General features: G+C 39.3%; 1 protein-coding gene across 1 annotated transcript in view; it reads right to left on the reverse strand.

Moving 5' to 3' along the window:
• LOC108633221 (histone deacetylase 8-like) overlaps positions 1-17,043 on the reverse strand; it is a gene marked incomplete at its 5' end in the record, with an annotated part of 33,728 nt that extends 16,685 nt beyond the window's left edge. The window contains 3 exon segments of the mRNA XM_018044427.1: positions 12,271-12,379; positions 12,972-13,049; positions 16,931-17,043. Coding sequence (XP_017899916.1) covers positions 12,271-12,379; positions 12,972-13,049; positions 16,931-17,043 — 300 coding nt within the window.
• Positions 17,044-19,752: the final 2,709 nt, after the last annotated feature.

Below are 19,752 nucleotides of genomic sequence, written 5' to 3' on the forward strand. Positions count from 1 at the left end.
CAGTGGGTATGGCTCTTTCCCGATAGTGCAGTGGGTAACAGCACACAGAGAGCAAGGCCCAGACAAACTGTGCATCAGGCTTTTTTGTCAGGTAGAGGACACCAGATTTAACTAAATCTCTGTACAGACCACGTCAACAGGATTCAACAAGGCAGCTCATCAGTGCCTGCAGCTGCCGGGTGAATGACTGTCAGGCGCAGTCATTCAGAGCAGAGCCTAAAAGGTAGCTTTTTTAGGCTAGAGGGAGGGGACAGAGCAGTGATGAAAGAACACGGGAGGTGGGAGAATTAGGGTGGGCGAGGGGGTACATGGTAGTGAGCAGCTGAGAGGAATAATATGAATTTTGAAGTTAGAATGTTCCATCAAGCACAGACACAGTCAAATTTAGGATTCTTTTCAGAGCAGCCCTGCATTAGAAGGTATAATTCTCAAGTTTTCCATTTATGAGCTGGGTCTTCCTGTCTCTGGATAGTTTCAGAGCATGTTCTAGCACCAAAAGCTATTAAACTGCTGTGGAAGAATCAGGTCACTTTTTCCAGGGGGCAGGGATCATTCAGCACTAAAAACAGTGCAGAGAAGGTACACATCATAGTGACAGAACAAACTCACTGAGTCCTAGGAGATAGTCCTCCTGAACTTACATGAAAAAATAAAAACAAATCACCTAGGAAGACTGCTGGGTGAAGGGACTGTCATGGCGTCAGGGCTACTTGATACAGGAGTTTAGGAACTGGTCATGAAAGCCACTGGTCTAGAGGGGAAGAAGGATATAAGAACTGTCCCTTTAACCACTGGATTTAAAGCTCAAAGGATCAATCAGGTAAGGGAAAAAACCAGTTCTCCACTAATCCAAGTACTGGTGACAGGCAGGGCAACACAGATAATTAAGCACAGTAGCCCCTCCTCCAAATTATCCTATATTCTTAGGCACTTAATGTCTTTTGAATTTAATATTTTAAAAGACACATGAAACTAGGAACATTAAATGAATGGCCCACTCTGGCATCATTTCCACCTGTGCTTAATGTTAACCGTGAATTTAATTAGTATCTGAGTCATCTATTTTCCAGAAACAACAGGCAATTTGCATCTGCCATACCACAAAGAGGCAGAATAGAAGTTTATAAAACAGAATGAAAACATTGACTACAAATATCTTACTTATGGAGGGCTGAGTTCAAAGTGCAACACATATACAAAGAAGTAGCAGCTTTCATGACCTTTATCACTGGGCCAAAGTGATCTAGTGATGATCAAGGTGGTATAGCTGTGACCCAACTGAAGAAAGAGAGTAATTTTATAAAGATTTTTTACTGGCTCTCAGATTGTGATGAAAATGGGATGAAGATGGAAGTAAGGCTATATAAATTATTTGTTCTCAAATGCTAATTTCTGGAGAATTCTTCCCTTCTCATCAGATGAAAGAGAATTTTGAAAAAAAAAAGTATTGCTTAAAACATTTATGTATGAATATGTATTCACATTGCTTTTGCCACATCACCAAGCTCAAAGGAGTAGGCTATAATTGTTGCGTTCTCTTTCACTGAGGATCTATCTATCTGCTTTGGAAATTGAATGATAAGGAATCTGGAGTCTCAGATAGAAGATAAATTCAAGATGACTTATCATTATAATGAAAGAAGAACCTATCATCATTAAAACATCTCTTCTTTAAATATTAACATTAAACGTCAATAGGGAAAGGAAACATTTCATTTAAATATCCTTTAGTGATGTCCCTTGGCTCTCATTTTACTTTACGGGTACTGGATGAACAGATTATAGCATGGATGGAGAATCTCTACCCTATATGTTGATATGCCTTCTGCCAGGATCAAGAGATGGTATAAATTATGCCTGTTGTTGTCTAGTTGCTAAGTCATATCCAACTCTTTCCAACCCATGGACTGTAGCCCACCAGACTCCTTTGTCCATGGGATTTCCCAGGCATGAATACTGGAGTGGGTTGCCATTTCCTTCTCCAAGGGATCTTCCTGACTCATGGATCGAACCCACATCTCCTGCATTGGCAGGTGGATTCTTTACCACTGAGCCATGAGGGAAGCTCAGTTGCAAAAAAGGATAATGTTAAAAGCCTCTGGCAATAGTAGTTCCCTAAAAACCACATGAAAAGAAACTAATTATATGAGGAGACCTCTATATAATGACATGTGACATTATTCACTTTCTAACATAGGAAGTCAGATTTTCTCCATTGAAAATAAAGGAAAGAGCAGATTTACAGAATCTCCATGTTTCCAAACTTTAATTAGAAATTAAAAACCTAAGCAGTGGGACTTTCCTTGTGCTCCAGTAGTTAGGACTTTGCCTTCCAATGCAAGGACTTCTGATTTAAGCCCTGGTTGGGGAGCTAAAATCCCACATGCCTCATGGCTAAAAATCCACAAACATAAGAGAGAAGCAATATGGTAACAAATTCATAAAGACTTTTAAAAATGGTCCACATCAAAAAAATTAAAATTAACAAAAAACAAAGAAGTAAAATCTCTCAATATTTATTCTTATTTTTGATGCATAAAATTACAAATTAAATCCTTAGGATTAAGAGGGTGATTTTTTTGCAAAAATCTAAGTAGTACTTTCACAAACATAAACAAATGGACTGTGTACACTACAGATCATGTGGTTCATTTGCATAATCTTAAATGGTTTCTTGTTTTAAGGACTTTCCTACAATTCCTGGAGATAAAAATCTGCAAGAATTCTTGGGGACGGTATTTCCTCCTTGTGATACATTTCATACTTTTAGAATCAATACAGTGAAAGTGACTATACTACCCAAAGCAATTGCAAGATTCAATGCAATCCCTATCAAGTTACCAATGGTATTTTTCACAGAACTAGAAAAAATAATTTCATAATTTGTATGGAAACATAAAAGACCCCAATTAGCCAAAGCAATCTTAAGAAGAATGGAACTGAGGGAATCAGCCTTCCTGACTTCAGGCTATACTACAAAGCTACAGCCATATAGTGGTATGCAGATGATACCACTTTAATGGCAGAAAGTACAGAGGAACTAAAGAGCCTTTTGATGAAGGAGAAAGAGGAGAGTGGAAAAGCTGGCTTAAAATTCAACATTCAAAACGAAGATCATGGCATCCGATCCCATCATTTCATGACAAATAGGTGGGGAAACAATGGAAACAGTATCAGATTTCCTTTTTTTTGGGCTCCAAAACCACTGCAGATGGTGACTGTAGCCATGAAATTAAAAGATGCTTGCTCCTTGGAAAAAAAACTATGATAAATCTAGACAGCATATTAAAAAGTAGAGATATTGCTTTGCTGACAAAATTCCCTATAGTCAAAGCAATAGTTTTTCTAGTAGTCTTGTATAGATGTGAGAGTTGGACCATAAAGGAGGTTGAGCACTGAAGAATTGATGCTTTCAAATTGTGATGCTGGAAAACACTCTTGAGAGTCCCTTGGACAGCAAGGACATCAAACCAGTCCATCCTAAAGGAAATCAATCCTGAATATTCACTGAAAGGATTGAAACTGAAGCTGCAATACTTTGGCCACCTGATGTGAAGAACCGACTCACTGGAAAAGACCCTGATGCTGGGAAAGATTGAGGGCAAGAGGATAAGGGGGTGACAGAGGATGAGACGGTTGGATGGCATCACTGACTCAGTAGAAATGAGTTTGAGCAAGCTCAGGGAGATAGTGAAGGACAGGGAAGCCTGAAGTGCTGCAGTTCATGGGGTCACAAGGAGTCAGACATGACTTAGCAACGGAAAAACACAGTCATCAAGATCATATGGTACTTGAACCAAAACAGAAATATAGATCAATGGAACAAAATTGAAAGCCCAGAGATAAATCCATGCATCTATGGACACCTTATCCTCGACAAAGAGGGCAAAAATACACAATGGAGAAAAGACAGTCTCTTCAACAAGAGAATGTGCTGGGAAAACTAGTCAACTATGTGTAAAAGAATAAAAGAACACTTTCTAACATCATACACAAAGATAAACTCAAAATGGATTAAAGACCTAAGTGTAAGACTGCTGCTGCTGCTGCTAAGTCGCTTCAGTCGTGTCCGACTCTGTGCAACCCCATAGACGGCAGCCTACCAGGCTCCCCATCCCTGGGATTCTCTAGGCAAGAACACTGGAGTAGGTTGCCATTTCCTTCTCCAATGCGTGAAAGTGAAAGGTGAAAGTGAGGTCTCTCAGTCGTGTCCGACTCTTCGTGACCCCATGGACTGCAGCCCACCAGGCTCCTCCGCCCATGGAATTTTCCAGGCAAGAGTACTGGAGTGGGGTGGCATTGCCTTTTCCAAAATGTAAGACTAGAAACTCTAAAACTCTTAGAGGAAAACATAGGCAGAACAGTCTCTGACATAAATCATAGCAAGATCCTCTATGATCCACCTCCCAGAGTAATAGAAATAAAAACAAAAATAAACAAATAGGACCTAATTAAACTTAAAAACTTTTGCACACTGAAGGAAACTGTAAGCAAGGTAAAAAGACAGCCTTCAGAATGGGAGAAAATAATAGCAAATGAAACAACTGACAAAGAACTAATCTCTGAAATATACAAGCAGCTCATGCAGCTCAATACCAGAAAAATGAACAACCCAATCAAGAAGTGGGCCAAAGAACTAAACAGACATTTCTTCAAAGAAGACACACAGATGGCTAATAAACACATGAAAAGATGCTCAACATCACTCATTATTAGAGAAATGCAAATCAAAACCACAATGAGGTATCATCTCAGGCTGGTCAGAATGGCCACCATCAAAAAGTCTACAAACAATAAATGCTGGAGAGGGTGTGGAGAAAAGAGAATCCTCTCACAGTGTTGTGGGAATGCAAACTGGTACAGCCACTGTGGTGAACAGTATGGAGATTCCTTAAAACACTGGAAATAGAACTGCCTTATGATCCAGCAATCCCACTGCTGGGCTTACACACTGAGGAAACCAGAATTGAAAGACACATGTACCCTAATGTTCATTGCAGTACTGTTACAATAACTAGGATGTGAAAGCAACTTAGATGCCATCAGCAGATGAATGGATAAAGAAGTTGTGGTACATACAAACAATGGAATATTACTCAGCTATAAAAAGGAATATATTTGAGTCAGTTCTAATGAGGTGGATGAAACTGGAGCCTATTATACAGAGTGAATTAAGTCAGATAGAGAAACACCAAAACAGCATATTAACGTATATATGATCCTATATGCAAGGCAGCTAAAGAGTCACAGATGTAAAGAATAAGCTTTTGGACTATGTGGGAGAAGTATGTATAAATCTACCTCATTCTTTTAAATACTGCACTGCTGCTGCTGCTGCTAAGTTGCTTCAGTCATGTCCAACTCTGTGTGACCCCACAGACGGCAGCCCACCAGGCTCTGTCACCCCTGGGATTCTCCAGGCAAGAACACTGGAGTGGGTTGCCATTTCCTTCTCCAGTGCATGAAAGTGAAAAGTGAAAGTGAAGTCGCTCAGTCGTGTCCTACTCCTCGCGACCCCATGGACTGCAGCCTACTAGGCTCCTCCATCCATGGGGTTTTCCAGGCAAGAGTACTGGAGTGGGGTGCCATCGCCTTCTGGCAGCAGCATCAGGGAGAAGTCAAGGGTGGGATGATTTGAGAGAACAGTATTGAAACATGTATATTACCATATGTAAAACAGATGGCCAGTGCAAGATCCATGCATGAAGCAGGGCACTCAAAGCTGGTGTCTGGGACAACCCAGAGGGATGGGCTAGGGAGGGAGATGGGAGGGGGTTTCAGGATGGGGGGACACATGTGCACCCGTGGCTGACTGATGTAGGTGTATGGCAAAAACCGCCACAATACTGTGAAGAAATTATCCTCCAATTAAAATAAATAAATTATTTTTTTGGGGGAAATTATTCAGCCTTCATTTTTTTTAAATATAAATTTATTTATTTTAATTGGAGGTTAATTACTTTACAATATTGTATTGGTTTTGCCATACATCAACATGAATCTGCCACAGGTATACATGCAGAACACTTAGACATTTTTCCAAAGAAGACATATAGATGGCTAAGAAAAACATGAAAATATGCTCAAATCACTCATTATTAGACGAATGCAAATCAAAACCACAATGGGGTGTCATCTCATGGCGGCAGAATGGCCATCATCAAAAAGTCTACAAAAAATAAATGCTGGAGAGGGTGTGGAGAAAAGGGAATCCTCTTACACTGTTGGTGGGAATGCAAACTGATACAAGATACAAGAGCTATGGAGAACAGCATGGAGATTCCTTAAGAAACTAGGAATAAAACTAACACACAACCCAGCAATCCCACTACTGGGCATATACCCTGAGGAAACCAGGATTGAAAAAGACACATGTACTCCAATGTTCCCTGCAGCACTATTTACAATAGCTAGGACATGGAAGCAACCCAGATGTGCATTGGTAGATGAATGGATAAGGAAGTTGTGGTACATATACACAATGGAATATTACTTAGCTAAAAAAGGAATGCATTTGAGTCAATTCTAATGAGGTGGATGAACCTAGAGCCTATTATACAGAGTGAAGTAAGTCAGAAAGAGAAAAACAAAAACCATATATTAATGTATATATATGGAATCTAAAAATATGGTACCTATGATCCTACATTCAGGGCAGCAAAGTAGACACAGATGTAAAGAACAGATTTTTGGACTCAGTGGGAGGAGAGGGTGGGATGATTTGAGAGACTAGCACTGAAACTTATCTATTACCATATGTAAAACAGATAACCAGTGCGAATTTGATGTATGATGCAGAGCACCCAAAGCTAGTGCTCTGTGACACCCTATTCCTCTGGGATAGGGTGGGGAGGGAGGTGAGGGGGTGCTCAAGATGAAGGGGACACATGTATAACTGTGGCTGATTCCTATTAATGTATGGCAAAACCATCACAATATTGTAAAATAATTATCCTCCTATTAAAATAAAATATATTTTAAAAATCCCTAAACTTGTTAAACTCTTAAAAAAAAATTTCATACTCCCATGTGACAATTTGGGAACAGTGTAACTGATGGTTAATACTCCCTGTGTGACCTTAAGTAAACCAACCTTTTTAAGTTCCAGTTCTCTTATTTGGAGAAAGGAATGGCAACCCACGCCAGTATTCTTGCCTGGAGAATTTCATGGACAGTCCATGAGGTTGCAAAGAGTCAGATATGACTGACTGACTAATACTTTCACACTTTCTTATTAGTAAGACTGGAATAAGAATACTCCACCTTTGCAGGTATTGTATATTGTTAGAAGTATCAAGTGGAAAAATCAAATAAATGCTCAGTGTAATTCCTGGCACAGGCAAGTCCTCCCTAGGAACTAAGCTCCAGGATGTGGGAGCTCCAGGATGTTTATATTTGTCGAGTGAATGAATAAAATAGTGCCATTATACTATGTGAAATTGCTCAGTCGTGTCTGATTCTTTGCGACCCCATGCACTGTAGCCCGCCAGGCTCCTCTGTCCATGGGATTTTCCAGTCAAGAGTATTGGAGTGGGTTGACATTTCCTTCTCCAGGGGATCTTCCCGACCCAGGGATAGAACCTGGGTCTCCTGCATTACAGTCAGACTCTTTACTGTCTGAGCCACAATGAAAGCTCGTCATTATACTAAAATATAAGCAAATCCCTTAAGTTATTGCATTGGTAGTTCCCTTTTCATTCTTATTAATTAACATCTTAAAAATTCTATAAGGTGACTTAAGGCAGTCAGTTCTTTTGTAGGAAGGTCAGAGTGGCTTCAGAGAGGTGAATTTTGGCCCAAGACCTATAGGAATAAATTCTTGTGCTTTAAACAGTCCTGACTTACATTTCAGAGGCCATGTCAGGATCTAAGGAAAATTCTCATACAATAAATATAAATTGCAGAGTCACTATATGATTTCTTTCCCTTCCTCATTGAATAGCAGTGGAGCTCAGTATAGACGAATGAAGGAATTCCCCACAGAAATAAAAGCTTGAGTTTAAATGAGCTATTCCTTCAGTGAGGTTGCTGTGGTCCTAGAGAGTAAGTTCTTTCCAGGTAGGATATCCTGGTTATCCCAAGCATAGTAGAATTAATGTTTGTAAAAACCAGTTTGAAGAGCAATAAAAAATTTACTTAAAAATGTATAATATTTTTCTCAAAAAAGAAGGGACAAAAATTTTTTTCGTTGTTGCTGCTGCTGCTTTTTTAAACTTCTGGAATCTGAATTTTTCTTTAGGTCAGTGGTCTTTGATGGGGAAAAAAAGGTTTCTTTTAATTTTGGGTTACAGCATATAAGCCATAGGATTCAAGGTAAACAGGCCAAATACAGGAAGATTTTTATTTTAATAATTACTACTGTGAACCCTAGTTCACTAGAATAAGACTATTTCTTTGATCAGGCTGATTGCTCTAACTAGCAAAGTATTGTACATGTGGATATAAAGACTGCTATTGATTGAAAAGCCCTGCTTAATAGGGCCTTTCATTAAGTCCTATTCATTGAGAAGTCTGTTTAACAATGTGTTTTCCTTTTGGCAAAATATTTATGCAGTGTCTCTAATTAATTATTTTACAAAGTTGAATAGTCAAATATTCTTAATAAAATGTAATTTTTTCCCGAAGTGTGTCAATTTCAGTATGCTTTGTATCATACACATTATGTATATATATAGGAAGGCACCATATATTTAACCTTTCTGTAAGATATATCCTAGTAACTGGATGTTTAGTAAAGAATGTTTTCTCGATGTTAGGGCTGTAAAATGATAGGTAGGGTAAAAACTAAGAAGTTTGAACACAACTCTAAAATTCTTCTTCAAACTATGTATATGTCATGACAGTTCACAGTTTGGTCATCCTGCAAGATTTAAGGTTTCAGAGCAGTACCTCTCTTGAATCAACTGCAAGGAAGTACTTGGTTATTTGTCCTTTTCTTAGATTCCTTAACTATGCTAAGTGTAGCCAGTCAGTCGTGTCCGACTCTTTGCGACCCCATGGACTGTAGCCCACCAGGCTCCTCTGTCCATGGGATTCTCCGGGCAAGAATACTGGAGTGGGTTCCCATTTCCTTCTCCAGGGGATCTTCCCTTCCCAGGGATCGAATCTGGGTCTTCCGCATCACAGGCAGATGCCTTGCCCTCTGAACCACCAGGGAAGCCCCAAAGTCACCAACACAGCCTCTTGGGTAATAGTTTAAACATTATTAAGACTATCTCACATTGCATTTAAATACAATTAGAGAGCAAACGTTAAATAAAGGCAGAATAGCATTTTTCAGATGACAGAGATTGGTAATTAGGAAATGGTCTCTTTGGCAAAACAGCTGTCCTCTCCCATCAAACTTTGCCTACATATAAATTACGGGAGGCTTTGGGGAATGGTGACCCTTGCCCTTCTAAATTAGCACTGAATGACCTAGGGAGCTCTCACTGTGAAATTGTCTTTTTCATAAAATGGAACTTCTGGTGTTGAAAATCTTCATGTAAAGATTCCATATCTGGTCTATTAAGAAAGAAACCCTAAGACAATTTTTTTTTAATAAAGAGGGTATGTTTAACCTTAAGATGAAACCATTAAGTTCCTGCCTAGCTGTTAAAGTCAAAAAAAGGCTACAGCAGGGGAAAAAGCCATAAAGAAAAGAAGGAAAAAGCCATAAAGAAAAGGAGGAAGAAAAGGAAAGGAAGAAAGGGAAGGAAAAAGAGCTCCTAAATTCAATATGGAAAGATGGTTCAGAAGCAAACCAGTGGCAAACTAAAATTAGAGCATCTTATAAGTGAACCAGCAATAAGAGGCCCTTTATTTCTCACAGGTAAGGAGTCAGAAAACCAGTAGGGTCATGGAAAAAAAAGGATGAAAAGACTGAAGATGAACTGAATGACTTTTTTACATGGGTAAGCTATTCCTGTCTACTCTGTCTTTTGAGGTAGGCAGATGAACCAGATGTCATAGTGGTAAATGAACAAGATACTCTGATTCTAGGCAACAAACTAGTAATCAAAAGCATAATGACTAAGTGATACAGTTACTAGAGCTGACCCTCTGCAAAACTAGTTGGCAAAGATTGTTTGTGCCCCTTTCGCACTACTGCTCCTCTGAATGCTCAGGGTGCTTATGCTCTAACCCTTTCAAAATCTGCTATTATGAAATGGCAGAGTGTGGATGAGGAGGAGAGGTTGAGCCAGAATTCCATTTAAGGCCTATTTCTCATTGTAGAACAAAAGTATGTTTCCTTTTAAAGGAATTTCATCAGCTATTAGTCCAACAGTTGGGACAGATGTTTGGGTCAGGAAGCGTTCTTGGCACCCTTGGGATCAGAGGTGCCTTCACATAATGCCCCGACCACACTTGACTTCTGAAAGAAATCAAAGGGAAAAATGACTGTCTCTCTAATCAAAACCCGGAGCCTGGGTTTTGATTCTGGGTGATCTCTGTACAGTTTGCTGGTGGAGCTGCAACGGCAAAAGGGGCCCTGGTAACTATAAACTAATGAGTGTCTTGTACTCTGGTGCACAAGCTAGAAGAATCTTTAATAAATGCTGGCTTCCTGTATACACTGGGGTAGAGGTGGCAATATGGTAATCATGTGTGATCCTCCATGGATCTTTTCCTCCAGGCTAAATTCACTTTTAAAATGTATAATTAAGTTTGATACCAAGGCTATTTTTAAACATGAATTACTATGGGATAACAATTTTTAAAAATCATGTAGGAAGAACTGGTTTAGAGAGAAATAGGGGAGAAACAGACATTTTTCTGACTGAAGAAAGGTAAGTAGTAGACTTGTTTGGGGGTGGGCGCTGGGAAACCCTCAAGTCTGCAGATGATGCTCAGCTTTTCCAGGCAGTGAAATGCCAAGCTGATGGGGAAGAAAGGAAGACTTCAGGAGGTTTCATGACTGACAGATGAGCTTCAGTAGGGGCACATGTAAGGCAATCCATTTAGGGAGGGCCAGAGATTACAAGCTACACTTGCAGGATGATGGGTGCTGACCTTTCAATTAAAGCCCAGGAAAAAGCTCTAGGAAACCCTGTGGACAGAGTACTGAAGAGAACAATCTAGTTTCCTGCTATGGCAAAAGAGGGGCAACAAAATGTTGGATACTGTCAATAAGAGAATTAAAAGAAAAACAAAATAATTCTCCTTTTACACAGAACCACAGGACATCATTGGTAAAGTTATGTCAGCAACTCTGATCTGCACACCTCAAGGACAGAACAGAGCCTAAGGGGAACAAAGAAGGGCAATTAAAACCATCAATGGCAGAATTAAAAAAAAAAAGCCTTTTCAGTTTGACAATACAGAGGTAGTAGCCAGGGGACATGATCAAAATATGAAGAGGCTACTGCTACAGCTGATGACCTGACATGCCAAGTCTCTTGAGCTAAGAGGCACCTTTGGACCAGGAAGTTTTTATTTTGTAATACTTGTACTTTGTTTATACAACTGCCAGTTGTGACGGCCAGTGCAGGCTCCTTTGGGAAGCCCTTCTTTCCACCAGAATGTTGGGAGACATCTGAGCCAAGCGGGAGAGGGATCAAAAACACCTCAATCCCCATTACTTACCTTATGTTGACTCGCTGACTTCTAGTCAGACTCACTTTCTCTACTGCCATGTCAGCAATGAATTTGTACCTGAGCGATCCCAGTTTTTTATGAATATGAGTTTAGCCACCCTTTTCCTCATTCTCATTTTTAGCCCCAATGGTCTGGTCTACACACTGGCACTAAACTGTCTGCCTACAAGTGGCTGTAATTTAATCTCTAACCATACTGCAAAAAAAAAAAAAAAAAAAAAAAAACAACAACACAGAATTTTTGACTCCAATTTTAACACAACCGATAGAACTCAAGAACTCTCTAATATTCACACCAGTGGATGGAAGCAGATCTCCACAATGGAAAACCAAAACTGACCCTCCCAGACTAGTGAAATCATACTACATGCAGATTTTACCTAAGAAACTAGCAGACAAGGGATTCCCCGACAGCTGAGAAACTCTGCTCTTGGGAAGGCCTTAGTCATAGGGGGTGGCAGGTAAGATCAAACCGACAGTCTGGCTCTGGTCCAAACACTCTGCCCTCCCAGACAGGGGCTGGCTACCTGATCAAATAAGCATAGTGAGCAGTGTGTAAATGGTATGTGGGTATATAGTAGCTTTTAAATTTTTTTTAATCGTTCTTTGAAAACAAGAATTCTGTGAGATTAGAGGCCATTTCATCCAATAGAAATGTAATGCGCTTGTTGCTGGCTCAGCACTGCTGTCATACCTTTCACAGATGTGGTAATACCTCTCATCCTGTATGCCATCCTGAATGGGCACGTTTACACTGTAGTACCGTCCCTTTCCTAGGCCAACATCAGACACGTCACCTGTTCCTGTCAAAGAGAGGAGTGCCAAGAACAGTTTTAAGAACATGAGAATTAGAAAATATGAAGGCTTCTCTGAGGAGGAATTCAGAAAATCAAAAGGTCAATTAAGAGAACAATCTTGAATGAACGATGGTTTCTAAGGGGATGAAATTAGTGAATAAGAAAAAACTTGTAAATAATGTCGGGGAAGTAGGAAAATCATAAGAAAACAGAATTACTTTAGTCTCCATCTTGCTGGACCAAATGAATGAAAAAAGAGAGAGATAAACTTCTCTGCTTGACTTCTCATACACCTTAGATTGACATAATATTAATATATCATTGCACTTATCAGGATGTTGGGGTTATGCAGGCTATCTGATAGTCCGGTAAGTATAAGTGAGCTATAGACAATCAAGGAAAATCATCTGGAAAAAGCAGCAGTGTTACATTCCTTTTATCATTGTCACCTGAAATGACCTCTGTTAAATTTTTGCATGGGGTAGCACCAACAAGGTATTCACAGCATGTAGCTATCCAAATACAAGATATAAGAAATGTGTAGAAGAACTGCAGTATTTATTCCTCAAATGTAACACTGAGCATACATATCACTTGCCTGGGAAAAATCCTGGGGAGAATTTGTGCAGGGACACCGTCATGACTTTGGAGGTGAAACTGAAGGCATCTTCTACACCTACCGGAGAAAGAAATGGCAGAAGAAACACTTCATAAGTGCAACTCCTGTTTTCAACAACCTAAACTCTAAAGAGCAGCTGTAGAAAGGAAGAGAGAGAAGGTAGCAATAATAAAGCTAGCAAGCTGTGGAATAAAAGGAACAAAACTCAGGTCTTGAATCTCTGTCATTATAGGATGAGCTAGAACTTCGGCCCCAAGTGAAGTTAGGGCTCCTTTTCAAATTCATTCAAATTAAAGCTGGACATTTCCAAGCAATGGGGATGCCCGGGCTGTCTTTCACAATGTGTTCTAAAAGGTGGGGAAAGACTAGAGCTCAGAATTGATGTATTATCAACAGAGCTGCATAAAGGAAACTGGCACCATCTTGGAAGTTTTATATTTTGTTTTGTTTCATTGGTTCTAAGTTATATTCTTGGGATTTTTTTTTTCAAAGAAGTACAATATGGCAACCCTTTGAAAAATATCATCTATACCAACATTATGCACTACACAGTGTAAATCTAACTTTAAAATGCCTTTCTATAATACAGATTTGGTTATAAATGCAATCCACCCAAAGTTCCATGTATACTAAGTACATGTTTCTGGCTAAAACATGGAAGGCTGAAAGTAGCCCTTAATAGCAGCTTGATGACAGCTTTTTGAAGCCTGGAAAAAGATAGAAGGAAAAACTTCAAGAAAGGAGTCTCCTTTTCATTTTAACAGAGTCAGAAAATGAAGAGAGGCCTGGGAGATAGATGATGTCTCTTATAAGCCACTACTTATTCAGATACACACCCTGCTTACCTCTACACTTTTCCTCCCAGAATCACATAATTGTCATACTGTATTCTGATAATCTGGTTGTAAAATGGGAGGACTATTAGCAAATTCATGTATTACCCTCTTTTATACTTCAAATAAAGAAATTGTCTCTGTTTACTTAATGCTTCAGTCTTCTTTAGAGGCCAACAGAGACCTTAAAAAATATTAACTCTATTTGTATATCACAGGTATGTTTGAATTTCCCAAGCTTTATGCTTTGCCCTAGGGAGGCAGTTAACAGCAGTTAAAGGCTTCAGGTACAAAGCATTAAGTAAACAAAAGAAAATAAATTAAACTAGTATTTTAACTTAGAAATGGAAGTATAAACAAGGACAACTCATGAAAATCCTGATTATTTCTCCATCAAGAAAGGTGGTACCAATTTACACTTCTATCAGTGGTGTATGAGAGTTACCCTTTTCCAACGTCATGACTGACACCAGCTATTATTCTTTTTAATCTTAGGCAGAAAGAATGTTCTTGTTCTAATTTGCATTTCTCTGAGTCTTAGGGTGTTAAGCACCTTTTCATATGTTTAATAGCCATTTGTATCACTTCTCATAGGAAATGCCATTAGATGTTGTTAGAAAATCATACTTTAAGAAAGGACATGAGAGGAGGGTAAGGGGCTTGGTGTGAAAGGGAAGAGTGGCTAGGTAGCTGAAAGAAAGTGAGGATGGGGTAGGGGTGCTGGTGAAGCCACTGTAAGGTGCTAGTTATGGAATCATGGGAGATTTAAAATAAACCAAATGTGTAAGTGTTTGGAGGTGGGGCAGGGGTCACTGGAAGGGAGGTGCTGAAGAGGGGAAATAAACTGAAATGAAACACACCGTAAAAGTTGGCTAAAACAGGAAACTCTAAATGGTGCAGAAATAACATTGCAAATGGAAAGAATGGTTTCAGGTGACAGTCTGATTTCATTCTTACATGGTTCAATAGACTTGATTCTATTCTTGAACTCTGATACAAAGAGTCTGAATTTCATAATCATTCATTCATTCAACAAATATTTTACTGAACCACTACTATTGGCATAGGTCTGTTTGTTCCTGCCACTGTGTAGGACAGAATGAAGTAAATAACTTGATCTGTGCTCTGGAGGAACTGAAAGTTTCTATGGGATGAGAAGACACAGATACATTAAAGAATTCACTAATAATACAATATATAATTAAATATCAAATCAGTGATAGAAACAATATAGGACGTGAGCAGGGGGAGAAACTACTTGGACAGGAGTGGTTAGAGCAGATTTTACTATCAACTTGAGCTCTTGGGCAGAACTTGAAGATATAAAAGGGTAAGAGATTGCAAAACTAGGTTAGGAAAAAGTACCACAAAGTCAGGAAGGTGGGAACAGTGAGATGTGCCCAGGCATCACTGAGTACAGTAGCATAGACAGCAAGTAGTGAGAGAGAAGAGAAGGCTGGAGAGAGGAAGTGTGGCTTCTCTGAGGCAGGCCTTGAAAGACAGGGCAAATAATGTGGACTTTACCTCAAAGACTACTGGTTTTCAAAGTGTAGCCTGTGGAACAACTGAGGTGTTATTAATATGGAGACTCCCAGGTTCCATACCAGACCTACTAAATCCAATATCTGGTGAATGTGGCCTAGGGATCTGCATTTTACAATAAGACCCCCACCCACAGGTCATCCTAATCTGCATTCAAGTTTGAGAACCATTGCTGTAGGCCAATGGTTAGCAAACCAAGTGGCTACATAGTATTTTAGACTTTGCAAACTACATGGTCTTTATTGCATTTTTTTCTTTACAACATTGTAAAATGTATAAAAACCATTCTTAGCTTGCTGGTCATACAAAGACAAGCCACAGGCCAAATGTTACCCTTGTTATAAGCAATCAGCATCTCTGAAGGGTTTTGAGCAAAGCTGTGTTTTGCACTGGTTGAGTATTATATTCACTGGACATGGTTCTCGAAGTAGTGTGTTGGTTGTTTTAACTCTTCTCTCCTCTGTTACCTTTGATTTTCTGTCACCATTCTATGGAAGCTTCCATCTAGTTGAACTACCTGGGGAGGTATCTCCCACAATTTCTTCCTTCTTTTTCTTTTTTGGCAGTAGAGCTGAACCCAGATTCCATGATATGGAAGCAAGGCACTCTTATGCCTTGATTATGTTAGTTTGTCTCAAAAGATCCCTGGAAACAGGGAAGCAGCAATCACTGATGTGGGGAGCAGGAAGAGTTTTTTCTTAACTAGTTTTACTGGATAAGTGTTCCTAGATTGATGAAAATATATGTGACACACGGGCTATATTTATAAGAGAAATAGAATGAGGGTAACTGTCACTTAAGCTTTACATTATAGATGAAAGGTACACAGGAGGGCTGCATACAACCTTTTAGTGAAGCTTCTAAGAGAGGATTAATGTGGTTAAGGCAAATTGTTACAGTCTGCTATTACTAAAAGTTAGAGAAGATGCCCTGGGTTTGTGCAAGATTAAAAATTTTAACAATACAAAGCAAGTGGCACAGATTTTGATTACTACATAAGTTGATATCCCTGTTGGTGAAAAATTCAGAGTGTTAGTCCATCATGCATCCCTTCTTTTTTTTTTTATTTTACTTTACAATACTGTATTGGTTTTGCCATATATCAACATAAATCCGCCACAGGTGTACATGAGTTCCCAATCCTGAACCCCCCTCCCACCTCTCTCCCCATACCATCTCTCTAGAGCGGCATCAGGACTCTTAGTTCTGACTGCAGGTTTCATTTAGAACCTATGGAAGTGGCCTGATGGAGGTTACTAAGCATTGGAGTAAACACTAAGAAATCTTGCCCTGATTCCCACTTCCTAAAATTCTCTACTGGAGAGCTTCACTACCGGAGGAGAGGGGAGGAGAAATTATAGGAACCTAGTATTTTGAAGCAGCTTGGTCAGCAAAGGAGGAACTGCATCAGTTAAAAGAATCTCTACCTACTTTAGGATTCTCAATTAGGAAAATTTCAATTGCAAGAGGCATTTCTCCTGTTACCAGCTGCCTAGAAACAGCTTTACTGATAAAAGCTTGCCAGTCCTAGCAGCAAAGCTCCTCTGAAAGTGAAGGGCTTACCATCTCCATGGTGCAGATCCAAATCCACATAGAGAATACGGTCAAATTTCCGTCGCAACCGTAATATTCCCAGGACAGCATCATTGAGATAACAAAAACCAGATGCTTCATCTCTGCAAGAAAACAAGTTGCTTTAGCCAATAGCCACAAGCAATTCAAGGGAGTCTTTATAGCCAAGGATCTAACCCTTGAGATCCATTCCCTTACAATTCCCCCTTCTTTTAAGAAAAACAAAAACATACCTACAAAGATTATATAGTAAATGGCCCAGAATGACCAGGGAATGAAGTGTTTTTGTAAACTAAATATTTAGGTGGATTGGTAATATATTTCATTCAGGATCCCTGATTTTCAAAAATTTAAAACATAACTATATTGAACAAAACAGAATTTTTTTTAATGATTCAGGAGTCATTAAAAAAAACTGTAGTACCCTGAAGTCATCAGGATGAACACAGATTACTACTTAAAGGAGCTTAAGAAAGCTAGAATCTAGAAGGGGCATTAAAGACTATACTGATCAGCCATTTGTAGAAGGTGTTGGAAATTTGATTTCTCTGTCCTGACCCTATGACATAATCTATGATGTTTTTTTTTAGTACATCTTGGAGTTGTTGCTCATAAAAGCTGAGTGTAGAATGTACAAATGCATAACTTCCTGGACAGTACAGTGTGGTTGCCTTTCCATAAATGTAATTATTACAATGATGATTGAAGCAGCCTCTAAAAGTTTTTCTGGCTCCTACACTTAAGTTTCTTCACTGACTTCACTCATGTCCTTTAATATTTTTGCTATCAGTGATACCATGTCACTTTAACCTCTTGTCAGCATATTAACCTACTCTTTTATTACTCTTCCTTTAAGCCTTGTTGAGTAGATGTAAAAGAACTTCATCATCAAACATGTATTATAATTTGTTCTTTAAGAACTCATTCTAAATGCTTCAGTTTCTTTTGCTTCCACAGACTGAATATTCAGTCCATTTTTTCCTACATTCTCCCTAATATTTTACTTGAAATAGAATTCTAGGCATGAGCATCAGTTAAAATGGCAACTATGAGACTGTGAAAAGTGAAAGTCACTCAGTTGTGTCTGACTCTTTGAGACTCCATGGACTACACAATCCATGGAAATCTCTAGGCAAGAATACTGGAGTGGGTAGCCCATTCCCTTTTCCAGGGGATCTTCCCAACCCAGGAACCAAACCCAGGTCTGCACTGCAGGCAGATTCTTTACCAACTGAGCCACCAGGGAAGCCCAAGAGTGTAAAGTCTTTGTATTGCCTACACAATGCATAAACTTCTTCGTGAAATCTCTTCAATAATATTTCACATGCTGCACAATGCCCTGGTTCACAGACTACATCAATGAGACAGGTACACTAGACAGCAGGAAGTGGGTAAAAATATCACGAGACATTGGCTTTGTTCATGAAGGTGAGCTTGCTGATCATCTAGTGAAAGAAGAGACTGGCATCATACATGCAGCCAGACTGAAACCAGTCAGAGGAAAAGGTTTGTCCAAGCTTGATTCTCTATAAATAAGAATTGAATATGTAACTTTGAAAGTACTTGGATGCTATTTTCCAATTAGGAAAAGCTTACAATTTTTGAGTCTACCTACCATTTTAGCAGAATGACAGAATGTGGTCCACTGGAGAAGGGAATGGCAAACCACTTCAGTATTCTTGCTTTGAGAACCCCATGAAAAGTATGAAAAGGCAAAATGATAGGGTACTGAAAGAGGACCTCCCCAGGTCAGTAGGTGCCCAATATGCTACTGGAGATCAGTGGAGAAATAACTCCAGAAAGAATGAAGGGATGGAGCCAAAGCAACAACAATACTCAATTATGGATGTGACCGATGACAGAAGCAAGGTCCAATGCTATAAAGAGCAATATTGCATAGGAACCTGGAATGTCAGGTCCATGAATCAAGGCAAATTGGAAGTGGTCAACCAAGAGATGGCAAGAGTGAACATTGACATTCTAGGAATCAGCGAACTAAAATGGACAGGAATGGGTGAATTTAACTCAGATGACCATTATATCTACCACTGCCAGCAGGAATCCCTTAAAAGAAATGGAGTAGCCATCATGATCAACAAAAGAGTCCAAAATGCAGCACTTAGATGCAATCTCAAAAATGACAGAATGATCTCTGTTCATTTTGAAGGCAAACCATTCAATATCACAGTAATCCAAGTCTATGCCCCAACCAGTAACACTGAAGAAGCTAAAGCTGAGCAGTTCTATGAAGAACTACAAGACCTTTTAGAACTAACACTCAAAAAAGATGTCCTTTTCATCATAGGGGACTGGAATGCAAAAGTCGGAACTCAAGAAACACCTGGAGTAACAGGCAAATTTTGCCTTGGAATATGGAATGAAGCAGGGCAAAGACTAATAGAGTTTTGCCAAGAAAATGCACTGGTCATAGCAAACACCCTCTTCAAATAACACAAGAGAAGACTCTACACATGGACATCACCAGATGGTCAACACTGAAATCAGACCGATTATGTTCTTTGCAGCCAAAGATGGAGAAGCTCTATACAGTCAGCAAAAACAAGACCAGGAGCTGACTGTGGCTCAGATTATGAACTCCTTATTGCCAAATTCAGACTTAAATTGAAGAAAGTAGGGAAAACCACTAGACCATTCAGGTATGACCTAAATCAAATCCCTTATGATTATACAGTGGAAGTGAGAAATAGATTTAAGGGACTAGATCTGATAGATAAGAGTGCCTGATGAACCATGGACGGAGGTTTGTGACATTGTACAGCAAAACAGGGATCAAGACCATCCGCATGGAAAAG

This window comes from Capra hircus, unplaced genomic scaffold, assembly GCF_001704415.2.
Source record: "Capra hircus breed San Clemente unplaced genomic scaffold, ASM170441v1, whole genome shotgun sequence".
NCBI lineage: Eukaryota > Metazoa > Chordata > Mammalia > Artiodactyla > Bovidae > Capra > Capra hircus.